General features: G+C 44.6%; 1 protein-coding gene across 1 annotated transcript in view; it reads right to left on the bottom strand.

Annotated features, from left to right (window-relative positions):
• The window catches only part of THSD7B (thrombospondin type 1 domain containing 7B), a 593,888-nt gene that overhangs the window by 105,831 nt on the left and 469,386 nt on the right, over positions 1 to 18,671 (bottom strand). The window contains exon 16 of the mRNA XM_075317161.1: positions 12,057 to 12,190. Coding sequence (XP_075173276.1) covers positions 12,057 to 12,190 — 134 coding nt within the window. The remainder of the gene's footprint in view (positions 1 to 12,056; positions 12,191 to 18,671) is intronic.

Raw genomic sequence — 18,671 nt, 5'->3', positions numbered from 1 at the left:
TGACCCGATGAGGCTGGTATGCTTACAGTGAAAAACCACGACAGACTAGCTGTATACGCCTGATATTAAAATGAATATATTTAGAGTGCATGTGGACTCATGAGTCCAAGTGTATTTGGTCACCGTTCACCGAGCCTAAATGTCAGTTGCAGCTTGTACTCAGCAGTTTGACATTTCAGCAGCAGCAGAAAAGAGGGACAAGGATAAGTTGTCAAATAGGTTAGGTGAGCAGACATTCAGCAGCAGGGAGGAGGGACACTGAGGAACTGTCCATCAGGCTAGATGGGTGAAGATTCAGCAGCAGGAAGGAGGGACACTGAGGAACTGTCCATCAGGTTAGATGGGTGAAGATTCAGCAGCAGGGAGGAGGGACACTGAGGAACGGTCCATCAGGCTAGATGGGTGAAGATTCAGCAGCAGGAAGGAGGGACACTGAGGAGCTGTCCATCAGGCTAGATGGGTGAAGATTCAGCAGCAGGAAGGAGGGACACTGAGGAACTGTCCATCAGGCTAGATGGGTGAAGATTCAGCAGCAGGGAGGAGGGATACTGAGGAACGGTCCATCAGGCTAGATGGGTGAAGATTCAGCAGCAGGGAGGAGGGACACTGAGGAACGGTCCATCAGGCTAGATGGGTGAAGATTCAGCAGCAGGAAGGAGGGACACTGAGGAACTGTCCATCAGGCTAGATGGGTGAAGATTCAGCAGCAGGGAGGAGGGATACTGAGGAACGGTCCATCAGGCTAGATGGGTGAAGATTCAGCAGCAGGGAGGAGGGACACTGAGGAACGGTCCATCAGGCTAGATGGGTGAAGATTCAGCAGCAGGGAGGAGGGACACTGAGGAACGGTCCATCAGGCTAGATGGGTGAAGATTCAGCAGCAGGGAGGAGGGACACTGAGGAACGGTCCATCAGGCTAGATGGGTGAAGATTCAGCAGCAGGGAGGAGGGACACTGAGGAACGGTCCATCAGGCTAGATGGGTGAAGATTCAGCAGCAGGGAGGAGGGATACTGAGGAACGGTCCATCAGGCTAGATGGGTGAAGATTCAGCAGCAGGGAGGAGGGATACTGAGGAACGGTCCATCAGGCTAGATGGGTGAAGATTCATCAGCAGGGAGGAGGGACACTGAGGAACGGTCCATCAGGCTAGATGGGTGAAGATTCAGCAGCAGGGAGGAGGGACACTGAGGAACGGTCCATCAGGCTAGATGGGTGAAGATTCAGCAGCAGGAAGGAGGGACACTGAGGAGCTGTCCATCAGGCTAGATGGGTGAAGATTCAGCAGCAGGGAGGAGGGACACTGAGGAACTGTCCATCAGGCTAGATGGGTGAAGATTCAGAAGCAGGGAGGAGGGATACTGAGGAACGGTCCATCAGGCTAGATGGGTGAAGATTCAGCAGCAGGGAGGAGGGACACTGAGGAACGGTCCATCAGGCTAGATGGGTGAAGATTCAGCAGCAGGGAGGAGGGACACTGAGGAACGGTCCATAAGGCTAGATGGGTGAAGATTCAGCAGCAGGGAGGGGGGACACTGGGGAACGGTCCATCAGGCTAGATGGGTGAAGATTCAGCAGCAGGGAGGAGGGACACTGAGGAACGGTCCATCAGGCTAGATGGGTGAAGATTCAGCAGCAGGGAGGAGGGATACTGAGGAACGGTCCATCAGGCTAGATGGGTGAAGATTCAGCAGCAGGGAGGAGGGACATTGAGGAACTGTCAATCAGTATAAATGGATGAAGATTCAGTAGCAGGGAGGAGGGACACTGAGGAACTGTCCATCAGGCTATATGGATGAAGATTCAGCAGTAGAGAGGAAGGGCACTGAGGAACTGTCCATCAGGCTATATGGGTGAAGATTCAGCAGCAGGGAGGAGTGACACTGAGGAACTGTCCATTAGGCTAGATGGGTGAAGATTCAGCAGCATGGAGGAAGGACACTGAGGGACTTTCCATCAGGCTAGATGGGTGAAGATTCAGCAGCAGGGAGGAAGGACACTGAGGAACTGTCAATCAGGCTAGATGGATGAAGATTCAGTAGCAGGGAGGAGGGACACTGAGGAACTGTCAATCAAGGTGGATGAAGATTCAGCAGCAGCAAGGAAGAAGGACACTGAGGACTGGTCAATCAGGAAAGGTGGGTGAAGATCCAGCAGCAGGGAGGAAGGATTCTGATAAATTGCTAATCAGATTAGGTGGGTAGAAATTCAGCAGCAGCAGAGAGGAAGGAAGGACACTAAAGAGCTGTCAATCAGAGTCGTTGGCTGAAGATTCAGCAGTAGTATGGAGGAGGGGGATCAAAGAGCTGTAAATCAGAGTCGTTTTCTGAAGATTTCGAAGGAGTGGACATAAAGTCAACTGTCAATCAAGGTCAATGGCTGAAGATTCAGAAGGAGGATGTACACCAAAGAACTGTCAATTAGGGTCATTGGCTGACAATTTGGCTGTAGCAGGGAGGAAGGAGACCAAAGAGCTGTCAATCAGGGTCGTTTGCTGAAGATTCAGCAATGGGAGGGAGGAGCGACTCTGAGAAGCTGTCAATCAATCAGCGTAGGAGGGTGAAAATTCAGCAGCAGTGGAGTTGGAGGGACACTGAGGAGCTTGCAATGACGTTAGGTGATTTGAAACTTTTTATACACCAGTTTTGGAGCATTTAATCCCCGCCCCCAAGGAGCAGATGGGAACAAAATATCCACTTTCTTGCTAAAAGGAGATAGTGTGGTTTGTGGGTTTGCGATGGTAAAATCGGAAGACAAGAATAATGAACAGTTCTACAAGTCCCAGATAAATAAACTCAAAGTGGTACAGTCACTTCTCCAAAAATGTCCGGCGACAATGTCAGGCTGCATGTTGCTCATGCTGCTGTGAGCGGCCTACGTGGCCGAAACGTGGTCCCATCACTTCCAACGTCTCTCCCCAACAAACACATCTGGGACCTCATTTGCTGCCAAATACACAAAGAGCTGCCGGCAGAGGATCTTGAGGATTTTGCCAAGTACAGAACCTTCCTCAGACAACTATCAACAACTAAGGCATGTAAGTGCATGTTTTTGCGTGTGGCACTAATACTCCATACAGAATAAATCAAAATATTTGGAAAATGTTGTTTCTATTTTTTCATCATTTGCATATCATCAATTCTATGTGACTTTTCCTTCTTGGTGTTGCAGTTTCGATATTGAGGAGCTACGTTTGGAGATTTCCGCCTCTTCCTTCCTCCGGCATTACCGGCTATTTGCATACAAGACTCGTTTCTCAATATTTACACTCAGGGTTATGTATAGAGCATGAAAACGGCAATATCCGTCATAAATCTCCATAACCTTCAAACACAGTCCAATTATTGTATTCATACGTTATATAAATGTCAGCCGTGCGTAATAATATCTCAGGCTAAAAACATTCCGGGAATTTAATTAAATCCATTGTATTTTTTATTATTATTTTCGAAACCCTATAAGCATCAATTCCGGGTGCGATGATTTAACGGCCACATCGCAATTCATTAATGTGTAGAAAAAGTAACCACTGAGTCACCTGCTCAGACATAAATGAATCGGCGCCGGCGTAAATATCGGCTTTGATGTCCTAATGCAGCTGTTCAGATTACCTGGTGTCAGTATCCGCCTCTGTCACTAATCAATGAAATGGATTCACTTTTGTTCTTCGTGCCAAGGAGTTTATTTCCACTCCCCACGCCGCGTAGATGCCTGGAGTCACCGCGAAAAGTTGTCATAAATTTGTCACAGCCGCTATACAAACGACGTAAAGGGCTAAATCAGCTTAAAAAACAATCATCTAATATATAAAGCTGAATGTGTGTATGTGTGTGTGTGTGTGTGTGTGTGTGTGTGTGTGTGTGTGTGTGTGTGTCCGGGACTGGCATCCGCACCGTAGCTACAGCCACAAAATTTTGCACACTCACACTTCTGGACCCCGAGAGCGTCATAGGCTATGAGGGGAAATTTTAACCCCGCTTTTTACAGTTATTCACCAAAAATCCTGCCTCCATTAAAGCGAATGGAGCTGGGAGCCACAGTGCAGCCAGAACTTCAGAAGAATGCGCAGCCACGCCCTTATATGGAATGTTGGCGTGTCACAATGCAGCCAGGGAAAGAGACAGACACAGACAGGGTAAGAGGCAGTCACAGACAGGGTGAGAAACAGACATAGACAGGCTAAGAGACAGACACAAAGAGACAGACACAGACAAAGAGACAGACTGACGGAAAGAGACAGACAGGGAAAGAGAGGGAAAGAGAGAGACAGGTTAAGAGACAGACACAGACAGGTAAAGAGACAGACAGAGACAAAGAGACAGAGACAGATACAGGGAAACAGACAGGGAAAGAGAGGGAAAGAGACAGTCAGGGTAAGAGACAAAAAGACAGGTAAAGAGACAGACAAAGACAGACACAGGGAAAGAGACAGAGGGAAAGAGACAGACAGGGAAAGAGACATACAGGGACAGACAGGGAAAGAGACAGACAGGGAAAGTGACAGAGATAGACAGACAGGGAAAGAGATAGATAGACAGGGAAAGAGATTGAGACAGACGGAGAAAGAGACAGAGTCAGAAACAGATAGGGAAAGAGACAGACAAAGAGACAGAGAGATATATACAAAGAGGGAGACAGACAGAGAATGGGAGAGAAACAGAGACGGTTACTATCCCGGGCGTTAATACATTCTATTTATACATTCTATCCCGGGAATGTTAATACATTCTATTTTGTTAACAACAGTTATTAACCCAGGCGAAGCCGGGTAGTACAGCTAGTATAAGATATATGACAACTAAGACTTCAGCTGTTCAATAGGGAAAGTTAGAAAAAGGCGTCTAACTAAGGTACCAGGAGGAGGGGGGGCCAAAAAACCTTCCTCGTGTGGTCCACCCATCTTCATCGAGAGACTGATGACATCACTAAACCCCATAGAACCTATTACATCACTTGCCATCATGTATCCTCATGATATCATCAATTCTTTTCTTTCAAGAAATAGCTATTCATTACCTGAAGATTGATGGCATCTCAAATTCCCAACTAGAAACCCATGACATCACTAATCCTGACCATTTGACCATTTCACCACATTCAAAAATGCAATTCACACATTTCGCTTGGCCCTTACCTCGGCTAAACAGAATTACTTCAAAAACCTCATATCCTCTTTAACACACAACCCCAAACAGCTATTTAACACTTTTACCTCCCTCCTTCGCCCACCGCTGCCCCCTCCAACCTCCCTCATCTCCGCAGAAGAATTTGCCACATATTTCAAAGAAAAGATCGACCAAACCAGACAAGTCTTTTCTGCTGAACCACCACAACCCCTTTATATAACAGACCACTGCCCCTCCCCCATAAACTTCCTCCCCACTATCACCGAAGGAGAGCTTGCACATCTTCTCTCAAAAGCGCACCTCACTACATGCGCACTTGACCCCATCCCATCCCACCTCCTCCCCAACCTCACCACTATCCTTATTCCCGCCTTATCCCATCTCTTCAACCTATCTCTAACAACTGGTACCTTCCCTTCTGCCTTTAAGCATGCAACAGTCACACCTATCCTAAAGAAACCTTCCCTCGACCCAACCTCTACTACCAGCTATCGACCCATATCGCTACTCCCACTTGCCTCAAAACTCCTGGAACAGCACGTCCATGCTGAACTTTCCTCCCACCTCTCCTCTAACTCTCTCTTTGACAACCTACAGTCCGGCTTCCGTCCACATCATTCCACTGAAACTGCCCTGACTAAAATCACAAATGACTTACTTACCGCCAAAGCTAACAACCACTTCTCTGTACTCCTACTTCTAGACCTATCCTCAGCCTTTGACACTGTTGACCACTCCCTGCTACTACAGATCCTCTCTTCCCTTGGTGTCAGAGACCTCGCTCTCTCTTGGATCTCTTCATACCTCTCCAACCGCACTTTTAGTGTCTCCCATTCCCACACAACCTCTTCATCCCGTTCTCTCTCTGTTGGTGTCCCTCAAGGCTCTGTCCTGGGACCCTTACTTTTTTCTATCTATACATTTGGCCTGGGACAACTCATAAAGTCCCATGGCTTCCAGTACCACCTATATGCTGATGACACTCAGATCTACCTCTCTGGTCCAGATGTCACATCTCTGCTGTCCAGAATCCCAGAGTGCCTATCTGCTATATCTTCCTTCTTTTCCTCTCGCTTCCTAAAGCTCAATATGGCCAAAACTGAACTGATCATCTTTCCTCCATCTCCCCTGCACTCTCCACCTGATCTATCCATTACAATTAATAACATCACGCTCTCCCCAGCACCCAAAGTTCGGTGCCTCGGAGTGACCTTTGACTCTGCCCTGTCCTTCATACCGCACATCCAATCCCTCACCACCTCCTGCCGTTTTCAACTCAAAAATATCTCCAGAATCCGCCCTTTTCTCAATCCCCAATCTACAAAAATTCTAGTGCACGCCCTCATAATCTCCCGCATCGACTACTGCAACATCCTCCTCTGTGGTCTCCCTGCTAACACACTCGCCCCTCTCCAGTCCATCCTTAACTCTGCTGCCCGACTGATCCACCTCTCTCCTCAATACCACCCCGCTTCTCCTCTCTGCAAGTCCCTCCACTGGCTCCCAATCTTCCACCGTATCCAATTCAAATTACTAACACTGACCTACAAAGCTATCCATAATCTGTCTCCTCCATATATCTCTGAACTAATCTCTCGCTACACTCCAAAACGTAACCTCCGGTCCTCCCAAGATCTCCTTCTATCCTCCTCTCTCATTCGCTCCACATGCAACCGACTCCAAGACTTCTCCCGAGCATCCCCAGTCTCCTGGAACTCACTGCCTCAACACGTCAGACTATCTACTACACTCGCAAGCTTCAAACGGAACCTAAAGACTCATCTGTTCAGAAATGCCTATAACCTTCAATGACCTCACTGCTTCACCCCCGTGCGGAGCTGCCGCCCCACCACCGTGCGGAGCTGCCGCCCCACCCCCGTGCGGAGCTGCCGCCCCACCACCGTGCGGAGCTGCCGCCCCACCACCGTGCGGAGCTGCCGCCCCACCACCGTGCGGAGCTGCCGCCCCACCACCGTGCGGAGCTGCCGCCCCACCTACACCCCACCTACTGTCTCCTCCCCAAAATCCTTTAGGATGTAAGCCCGCAAGGGCAGGGCCCTCTTCCCCCTGTGCTAGTCTGTCTATTGTAACGTGTACATGTATTCTGTATGTAACCCCCTCATGTACAGCACCATGGAATCAATGGTGCTCTATAAATAAACAATAATAATAAAATAATAATAAAATTTGAGATGAGCAAATCGCTTCACCAGACCCTGGTCCAGCCGCCATGTCAGTATTCCCTACCCGCCAGATGGGAGCCCTATTAACCGACTCCTACCTGCTGGCATCCCTGCCTCCTCTCTCGATTAGCTGGCTTGCCAGACATCATGTATGCTTCACGTCACCATGATGTTGTCAAGCCTGGAATGGCTTGTCAAAAGAAAAGTTGGGGATGCCAGCAGGTGGGAGGTGATTTGGAGACCTCTCCCCTTAAAAATATGTTATTTCTGATATAGGGTCCTGCAAACTCTACTGATCATGTCTACCCATGAATTTCCCAACTCTCTCCTATGAAATCATGATATCATTGATCCTCAACTGGTGATCCATGACATCATCAAATCTATTCTAGAAACTCATGACATCACTAATCCTCACATGAAGACTCATGACATTAGCAAATCTATTCTAGAAACTCATGACATCACTAATCCTCACATGAAGACTCATGACATCATCAAATCTATTCTAGAAACTCATGACATCACTAATCTTCACAATATGACTTATGACATCATCAAATCTATTCTAGAAACTCATGACATCACTAATCCTCACATAATGACTCATGACATCAAATCTATTCTAGAAACTCATGACATCACTAATCCTCACATGAAGACTCATGACATCATCAAATCTATTCTAGAAACTCATGACATCACTAATCCTCACATGATGACTCATGACATCACCAAGTCTATTCTAAAAACTCATTACATCACTAATCCTCACATGGTGACCTATGACATCAAATCTATTTTAGGAACTCATGAAAAAGGTCAATCCAAAATTGTAGATCCATAACAATTTCCTTCTGAAAACCCAAGATAGTACTAATAATTTGTAGCAATTACCAATTCTTTACTCGAAAGCCAAGACGTCATTTATCCACCTGTTGACCCATGAAATCTCCAATCTCTCATCTACTAAGAACGCATGTCATCACCAATTTTATTCTAGCGCCTTAAGACACTAATCCTCATCTGTAGACGTATGGCATTAACCATTTCCCAACAGACACTCATGATATCACTAAAACTCAACTTAAAACAGCCATGACATTATTTTCTAGAAAACTGACATCACTGATCCTCACCAAGTGACATTTACTAACAATCTACTAGGAATCCATGCTACCACTAATCCTCAACTGCATAAGGATGACATCACTAATCCTTACATGGTGTCCAGTGACATCACCAATCCTATTCTAGGAAAAAGCTAATTCTTTCCTGGCGATCCATAGCATCCAAAAATACTAGAAAAAATGGCATCGGTTGACTCATGACAGTACCAATGCTTTCCTCGAGAGAACCATGGTGTGCCGATACGCCACTAGGTGTCACTAGAAGCTAATAGAGACAGAGAAGTCAAGAATGCTGGTGGTCAGAAGCCAGGAAGTCAGATAAGGTACACAGGGAGCGAGCAGAGCCAAGGTCAGGGTACAAACCAGAGGTCAGAAGCCAGGAAGTCAGATAAGGTACACAAGGAGCGAGGGGAGCCGAGGTCAGGGTGCAAGCCGGAGGTCAGAAGCCGGATGGATAACGTCAGAGTCAGGGGCATGGGCAGAGAAGGGTAACAAACATCTGGGGTAGGGAGGCAAGATCAAAACAACAAAATTCATGGGAGCCAGAGAACTCACTGCAGAGCAGGAACTACGACTGACAGCGTTCCCGGTGAAGTTGCTCTCTAATGAAGCTGAGCACTCATCCGGAATGCGGCATATGAACACAGACCACTCCCCACACCAGCGTAGGACCTGAAGGCTGAGAAGCAACCCGTCACCTGGAGAATAATACAGGACATTGGCTCAGCTGCAGAGCAGAGCACCGTAGATCATGACACCTGGCATGACTTATTCTCAACTGACATCATGGGTGCTGTCATTCCTCCCAAACTTGTCCACCCCTGTGAATTTTGGGAGCTGCCCAGTCTATATCTTCAATGTTGATCATCCAGGCGGCAGACACTTGTGGCCGAGGTTCACGTCTTGCAGTAATGGAAACATTGTGCATGTTGATGAATGAGTCTTCAGACTAATATTATTCAATCTCTACATCCAGACTTCTTTTGAGAATCAGATAATAATCTATTTCTCTTCAGCTGCAATAACCCGGGTTGAATTTGTTAACCGATGTTACAAAAATGTCCTTTACGCCAGATAATTAACTCAGCCAAGGCATCTGCAGCAGAAAAACAAGTTTGCAAATGTAGTGGTATTATCTCACTTTGAAAAGAAGACAGCTTGGCAAGACTAAAGACATGAGACACTTTACACAAGGGCAAGAAGAAGAGGCCTCTAAAGAGCGAACGTGTACCTGTAATCTCAGGTGACTTTGCAGAATAAGCCGCCCCATGCGGTTACATGAGGAATAATGCTTGTATTCTGCACTTTCACCATCATTGCTCTCCGCATTCTCTATCTTCATATTTCAGTTGTCTCTGAGCTGGTGAGTGGAGACCAGCTGCTATGATGTCTCCCATACACAGCACACACAGTGACAGATAAAGTGCTACCATTTAGGTATCAGATAAATACCTTTTCTCAGCTATTTCTGGCTGTAATCCTACATCCAGCTACTACACTTCAGCTCTGTCCAGCCACTAATTTTTTTTTTCTTATAATTTTTTTTTTTTTTTATTCATTTATATAGCGCTATTAATTCAACAGCGCTTTACATACAATAGCAACACTGTCCCCATTGGGGCTCACAATCTAGAGTCCCTATCTGTATGTCTTTCGAGTGTGGGAGGAAACCGGAGTATTCGGAGGAAACCCACGCAAACACGGGGAAAACATACAAACTCCTTGCAGATGATGTCCTTGGTGGGATTTGAACCCAGGACCCCAGCGCTGCAAGACTGCAGTGCTAACCACTGAGCCACCAAAAGACTGCAGTGCTAACCACTGAACCACCACAAGACTGCAGTGCTAACCACTGAGCCACCACAAGACTGCAGTGCTAACCACTGAACCACCACAAGACTGCAGTGCTAACCACTGAGCCACCACAAGACTGCAGTGCTAACCACTGAACCACCACAAGACTGCAGTGCTAACCACTGAGCCACCACAAGACTTCAGTGCTAACCACTGAGCCACCACAAGACTGCAGTGCTAACCACTTAGCCACCGTGCCGCCAACTGATGCTATTGCTTTCTCAGCTCGGCCATGTCAAGTTTCAGGTTTACAAATTATTTTCTGCAATCATATTACCGGTTAAATGCTTATCCTGTTCCAGTGCTATTGCTCATTTACAACCCTGCTGTTCCTTTGAGAAAATGAACCATTACTGCAATATTTCGGAGCACATATATATATCTCTGCAAGATTCCACATTCCTGTGTGTGGCCGCATTGCTGCTGCATCTAGTGCTTCCAGCTCCGCTTACTTATCTACCTAGTCCTTGTAGATCCGTGTTGTCATGGCTGTCTCGCTGCATTTAGAGACTTGTTACAGGATCTAGGCTAGGGTCTCACATTGACATCTGAGACTCCTCATATTAAACATCTTTTCCTTTCTTTTGGTGCTTCTAGGGTTAATATCGGTTTTCCTTCCCTTCTTATTGTTTTAGTGCAGCAGTGAGACTAGCGAGCCTAACCTGCCAGCTCACTAGTCAGGGTTATCCTAGGGTTTCAGGTATCCTGCTCAGCGACCGGTGTGAAACCTGTATAAAGCTTGCTAAGAGTGCAGGGTGCAGCTGCAGGTGAGTGCAGGAAGTGTCCCATCATCCCCCTCCCTAGCACCAAGGCCCACCATTGTTAAAGTGAACCAGTCAGTTACATATATGCACCCAGAACCACAAGCAGTTCTGGGTGCATATTGCTAATCCTTGCCTAGCAGTCCCAGCCTATAGTAGCATACATAAAGAGATCTTTAGAAAAAGTATTTCTAAAGATCCCATATCATATGCTAATGAGGCCAGGGACTAGTCACAAGGGCATTAGTTCCCTTGGCTAGTCGACCCCCTTAGCATGTTAGCATGCCCCTGTGGGCAGCATCAGAGGCATGGTCGATCTCACCGCTCTCTGCTGCCATTGCATCCGACGCTGTACTTCAGCTCAGTGCGCATGATCCCAGGGGCGTGCTAAGATGCTAAGAGGACCAACTAGCCAAGGGAACTAAGCCTTTGCAACTAGTTGCTAGCCTTATTAGCATATCATATGGGATCATTAGAAATACTTTTTATCTATGCTACTGGATACAGGTATGGTTAGACAGGGATTAGCAAAATGGATCCAGAACTGCTCGTGGTTCTTGGTGCATATTGCACCTGACAGGTTCCCTTTAAAGTGTCTCTGATGTACCCCTTGTTTGTTGTGGTGAACCCCTTGTTTGTGGTGTGTCTCACCATGTGCCCAACCTTCCCCAAGTCCGTGCGTGACACGTGTGCCATACATTAGGTCCTACCACGCTGCACCACTGCCTCCGGTCCGTGCTGCTCACCCTGATCTATGGGTCAGAGAATCCACCTCTCCATGTGAGACTATAACACACTTCTTATTTTAGGTAGGATCTCAACTATCCATAATATCCTCAAGATGCGTTACATATATCATTTAATGCAATTTGGACCTGTCTGGTCTGATATATTAGAACATAATATACTGATGTTAAAAAAAAAAACAGCAATAAAATTAGATGACACATCTTGATGGAGCATGTATCATTACAGCACGTTAGTCAGTGACAGCGCCACTCACCGCACTCTCCTGATCTGTATTCCTGCCCCGCAGTTGGCCGTCGTTTCCTCGCTGTGCAGTTTGCAGGCAGACCACGGCTCAGTCACCCACAAGTACTGATTGCATTCATTGTAGCACGGGACGGCCTCATAGACCTGTCAGGAGACACAAAAGTGCGGGGCGTAAACAACGCTAATCAGTGATAGCAACTGTCAAACCCTCATGGTTGTATGCAGCCACCTGCTTTTATGTATGTACAGTATACATATATATATATTCTAGGCCCCAGTAAACGTATGTCATACAATCTGTCATCTTTCTCACTATACATAAAATTGTACATTATAAAGTGATCTGCTAGAAAATGTCAGAAACATCTTAAAGGTGATGACTACATGCATTCCCCAAGAAAGACCAAGTCTGGAACATCTTTTATCAAAGCTTGGAGAAGTTTCATTGCTCTGTTATTGCTCCTGAACATTCATGAAAAAAATTGACATTTGGGTGTTACCGTTCCCTAGTTAAAGGGGTCTGCAGGGCATGGAGAAGTCGATGCAAGTAAATATCGCTGTCTGTACACTGAAGAATAAGGACAGAAGCAGAGTGGAGAGAAGGCCAGTAGAAGGATCTGAGCATTGAAGTCCATGTTCCCTCATGGAAGAAAAGAGGGGGGACGTCAGCTCAGGTGACTGTTGTAGCACAGCTACCAAATATAAAAGGACTGTCCGAGCCAAGAAGGGGAGTAGTTGGCGCCAGAACCTGCATCAGGAAGGTCGTGTGGCAGCGAAACGGGCTTACAGCCACCATTGCCATAGAAGGGTCCGTGAGTGGTCAGATCCCTGGGATGGTCCGAGTTCCACCGGAGGAAAGAGAAGAGAGCATCAGGACTTGATCCAAAAGGAACACATCAACCTGATCTAAAAGGGAACATCATGACCTAATCCAAAGAAAACACTGACCTGATCCAAAGTGAACATCGTGTCCTGATCCAAAGAAAACAATGACCTGATCCAAATTGAATACTGTGACCTGATCCAAAGGGGACACCGTGTCTTGATCTAAAGTGAACACCGTGACCTGATCTGAAGAGGACATTGTGATCTAATCCGAAGGGAACACCATGACCTGATAAAAGGGGAAAACCGTGACTTGATCAGAGGGGAACACCGTGACCTGATCCAAGGGGAAAACTGCGATTCAATCCGAAGGGAACACTGTGACCGAATCCGACGGGAACATCATGATCTGATTCGAAGGGAACACCGTGACCTGATCCAAGGGGGAACATCGTGACCTGATCCAAGGGGAACACTGCGATTCAATCTGAAGGGAACACTGTGACCGAATCCGACGGGAACATCATGATCTGATTAGAAGGGAACACCGTGACCTGATCCAAGGGGAACATCGTGACCTGATCCAAGGGGAACACCATGAGCTGATCCAAGGGGAACACCGTGACCTGATCCAAGGGGAACACCGTGACCTGATCCAAGGGGAACACCGTGACCTGATCCAAAGGGAAGATCATCCCCTGATCTAAAGGGAACACTGTGACCTAATCCGAAAATAACATTGTGACCTTATCCAAAGGGAACATCGTGGCCTGGGCTGACAGGAAGACCAAACAGCAAAGGGGACCAAATACCGAACAGCAATTTAGACAATACCCAATACTCAGGCTATGATGAGATTCTATGTAGATAGAAGAGTGAGGGGATGGAGCTCTGCCTCTAGCTTCTTTGTAGCAGAATAGCGAGTGCAGCTCTGGAGTATAATATAGGATGTAACTCAGGATCACTACAGGATAAGTAATGTAATGTATGTACACAGTGACTGCACCAGCAGAATAGTGAGTGCAGCTCTGGAGTATAATATAGGATGTAACTCAGGATCACTACAGGATAAGTAATGTAATGTATGTACACAGTGACTGCACCAGCAGAATAGTGAGTGCAGCTCTGGAGTATAATACAGGATATAACTCAGGATCACTACAGGATAAGTAATGTAATGTATGTACACAGTGACTGCACCAGCAGAATAGTGAGTGCAGCTCTGGAGTATAATATAGGATGTAACTCAGGATCAGTACAGGATAAGTAATGTAATGTATATATACAGTAACTGCACCAGCAGAATAGTGAGTGCAGCTCTGGAGTATAATACAGGATGTAATTCAGGATCACTACAGGATAAGTAATGTAATGTATATACACAGTAACTGCACCAGCAGAATAGTAAGCGCAGCTCTGGAGTATAATACAGGAGGTAACTCAGGATCAGTAATGTCATGTATTTATGAAGTTACTCAGCTTTGTATGCGGAAACATTCTATACATAATATTGAGGCTTTCGGTCCCGTGACATTATAGTCCATCATGCTAAGTGTGATGTGCAGATTCCTGCAGCACCAGGGGACAATCTTTTGTGCCGTAAACACAAGGCTCGGAGCTTTCCTAAACAAGCATATTTATTGAGAAGTTTCCCTTCAGTCGGAGAGATATAGAAAGTTGATTTACAGCGCGATCAGAAACAAGCTGCAATTGACAGACTCTAAGGAAACATTCCCCTACAACAGACGGCCTGAAATGTCATCACGCTGTATTTCATTTGACAGAGACTCAAAACAAGAGACAGTCTGTAGAGACAAAACTAATCATTCCTTGTAGATATCGGCGGCTGGGGAAAGCTGGAATCAAACAGAAAATTTACATATTTCACATTTCGGGGCCATCACATGTGTGAAATCTGTTTGAGAGAGTTGGATTCTGAGTCGGGCGTCCTCAAGGTTTGTGCTCTTTGAAGCTCCATATGGCAATAACAAGTATCTTTAACACTTCAACATCAATTAGAAATACACTCGGCCCAATTGGTTTGTAATCCCGGTGCTCAGCCGTCTGCGGAGAGGGCTCCTGGTAGAAGAGGCCGTGCACCTTCACACGGGATAAACGGAAAACATCATCCCCCATCAAAAAGGGCTTTATTATTTAGAGGCGTTTATCCCGATGCACAATTCTTAAAGGGGATCTCCAGCTAATGTATCAATTCTTGTCCATACGGGCAGTGTGATAGCGGATAGTGCTTGTGTATTAAATATATTTATTATGTAGCTTATTTTGGACTAAATTCGTTTAGAAGTTATTCTTTCTTTCTTTCTTACGCTCTTTCTTTCTTACTCTTTATTTGTTACTCTTTCTTTCTTACTCTCTTACTTTGTTACTTTCTTTCTTTTTTTGTTACTCTCTTTCTTTGTTACTCTTTCTTTCTTACTCTTTGTTACTGTTTTTTTCTTACTCTCTTACCTTACTTTCTTTTTTTGTTACTCTTTCTTTGTTACTCTTTATTTCTTACTCTCTTTCTTTGTTACTCTCATTACTCTCTTTCTTTCTTTGTTACTCTCTTACTTTATTACTCTCTTTCTTACTCTCTTTTTGTTACTCCCTTTCTTTGTGACTCTCTGTTACTCTCTCTCTTACTCTTTCTTTCTTACTCTTTGTTACTCTTTCTTTCTTTGTTACTCTTTCTTTTTTTCACTCTTTTTTGCTCTTTCTGTTACTCTTTCTTTGCTACTCTCTTTGTTACTCTTTCTTTATCCTTCTTTCTTACTGTCTTTCTTTGTTACTCTCTTTCTTTCTTTTGTTGAGATGAGACTACAATGGGTCTCTTAAGGTCTGGCTGCCGTGTCCAAATTATGTAGAATGTCGTGTGTGCACGCGAGATAGATAATAATTGAATAGACAAGTTATGACTCTCTCTCTCACGACTGGCGCCAATAGCTCCAACCATTCTTTATTTCCAAAAACAAAGCTTTTTATAGTGAGGGTGTAGACAAAAGTATAGTCCAATCAAGTATCGCAGGCTGGACTCAGGACATATAGGAATTTGCATAGTCTCTGCTGAATTCGTCAGTCCAAACTTTAGGAATTCCTTTGTTCCTTAACTTCTTTGGGAGTTGTCCAGGATGTAGGAGCCATCTTTAAGTTACATGTGCTGGTATACTGTATTAAGGAAAATCACTAAATATGCTACATATATATATATATATATATATATATATATATATATATATATATATATAAATATATATATATATATATATATATATATATAAAAGAAACAAAAGCATTCATAAATATGTGTGTTAGATTCCATTAACTAAGCTACATACCTTAGTCTATGAAATGGCTGAATTAAGTATTTTTGGTTACTCAATTCTTATCCTCAACACTTTGTTACTCTTTCTCTTTCTTTCTTAGTTACTCTCTTTCTTTTTTACTCTATTTCTTTTTTACTCTCTTTCATTCTCAATCTTTTATTTCTCTATCTCTTTATTTCTCCCAACCCAAAAATAATTTATCATATCATTGCATAACTGCAAGAGATGACTGAAGTTACAGTCAGACAAGGACTATAGTCACATGTGGAGATTTATAGCAAAGATTTCTGCGATTTGCCTATTTACCCAGAATATTTCAAGGACAACCCGGGGAAGTTGGATTAAACTCTTTCAGGACTGTGCCATTTCTATTTTTGCACTTTTGTTTTTTCCTCCCCCTTCTAAGTGCCATAACATTTTTAATTTTGCATCAAAACAGCAATAATTGTTTTGGGGGTTTTTTTTGGGGGGGGGATGAGTTCTAGTTTTAATTTTACCATGAAATGTGATGAAAAAAGGAAATAAAATGTAAATATGATGGAATGGTAAAATATCACAATTCCACCATAGTGTTCTGTCGTTGCCTCTTACTGCGTTGAATGGTAAAAAATTACCTGGCCACTTGATTCTCCCAGACCTTTCTGGTGATGCCAAACTTGTACAGTGATAGCCATTACCTTTTTATATTTCTATTTTTTGAGTGGCAAATTGACATTTTTACAAAAAACATTTGTTGGTAGCTATGATGTTTTGATTGCTCTCTATTTCATTTTGAAAGGAGGGAGGGAAGTATGGTGACTAGAGATGAGCAAACCCGTGGAAGTTTGGTTTGGCCGGTGCAGCCGAACTGACTCCACGGGTCCGGACTTGGCCGAAACCCCAAGTCAGCAGTCTTCTCCATGATTGTGTGGCCTACCGAACCAGAAAATGGACCATTTTAAATGCTTAAGAAGCCTTTTCCGTTTTTGATTGAATTACTGAAATAAATTAACTTTTTGATGATATTCTAATTTATTGAGATGCACATATACGGTTATGGCCAAAACTGCTGTCACCTTTAAAATTGTTGCAAAAAATGAAGTATTTCTCCCAGAGAATTATTGCAATTACACGTTTTGTCATATACATGTTTATTTGCTTTGTGTGTATTGGAAAAACAAAAAAACTGAGAAAAGAGCAAATTGGGCATAAATTTCACACAAAACCCCAAAATGGGCCCCAAAAATTGTTTGGCACCTTTCCAAAATTGTGAGAAAACAATTTTGTTTAGAACATGTGATACTCGTTCAAACTCACCTGTGGCAAGTAACAGGTGTGGGCAATATAAAAATCACACCTGAAACCAGATAAAAAGGGGAGAAGTTGACTCCATCTTTGCAGTGTGTGTCTGTGTGTGCCACACTAAGCAAGTTTACAACCCATGGCACTGTAGCTAATTTCTCTGGATGTGGATGATAGAGAAAGACTTAAGAAAGGTTGCAAAGCAGGATAATCCGGATGGTGAATAAGCTGTCCCAATCAAGTTACACAGAAATTCAAGCTGTCCTGCAGGCTCAGGGGCATCAATGTCAGCGCAAACTATCTGTCCACATCTGAACGCTATGGAGGAGACCCATGAGGACCCCACTTCTGGCTCAGACATAAAAAAGCTAGACTGCTTTGTGATTAAACTAAATTCCTTCTGGGAAAGCGTCTTGTGGACAGATGAGACTCAGATAGAGCTTTTTGGTAAAGAACATCATTCTACTATTTATCAAAAACAGAAAGAGGTCTACACAGAAAATAACACAGAACCTACAGTCAGACATGGTGGAGGTTAGAGATGTTTTGGGGTTTGGTACTGGGGGCCTTGGCTGTGTGCAAGGCATCATGAAATCTAAAGGTTACCAAAGGATTTTGGGTGGCAATGTAGCGCCCAGTGTCAGAAAGCTGGGTCTGTGTCCTAAGTCAGGGGTCTTCCAGCAGGAAAATAACTCCAAACACTTCAAGAAGCCCCCAGAAATAGATGGAAACAAAGTGCTGGAGAGATCTGAAGTGGCCACAATGAGTCTGAATCTAAATCCCATTGACACCTATGTAGAGATCTGGAAATGCTGTTGGGAGAAGAGAAGAGAAGACGCCTTCAGATACGAGAGACCTGGAGCAGTTTATAAAGAAGAGTCCGAGATTCCAGGGAGAGGAGGTAGAAGTCTGTGGACGGTTGTAGAGAGCGACTGCAATTATTTATTCCAAAGGGTAAAGGGTGAAATCAACTATTAAGTTGAGGGTGCCAACAATTTTCTTTAGGGAACAGAAGGAAATATATCAGCTCACCGGTTGGAGAAGACGTCCGTTGCAATGGAATCTGAAGTGTCGGCAAGAGGATAGGCGGTATGAGAAAAAATCCAGCAATTGGCGTCTTCATAAATGTTCAACCATTTTCTTTGGCCTCTTTTTGGAGTTGTATGTGAAATTATCTCCAATTTGCCTTTTGTTCC

This window comes from Anomaloglossus baeobatrachus, chromosome 7, assembly GCF_048569485.1.
Source record: "Anomaloglossus baeobatrachus isolate aAnoBae1 chromosome 7, aAnoBae1.hap1, whole genome shotgun sequence".
Taxonomy (NCBI): domain Eukaryota; kingdom Metazoa; phylum Chordata; class Amphibia; order Anura; family Aromobatidae; genus Anomaloglossus; species Anomaloglossus baeobatrachus.
This window is presented reverse-complemented; position numbering and strand designations above follow the sequence as displayed.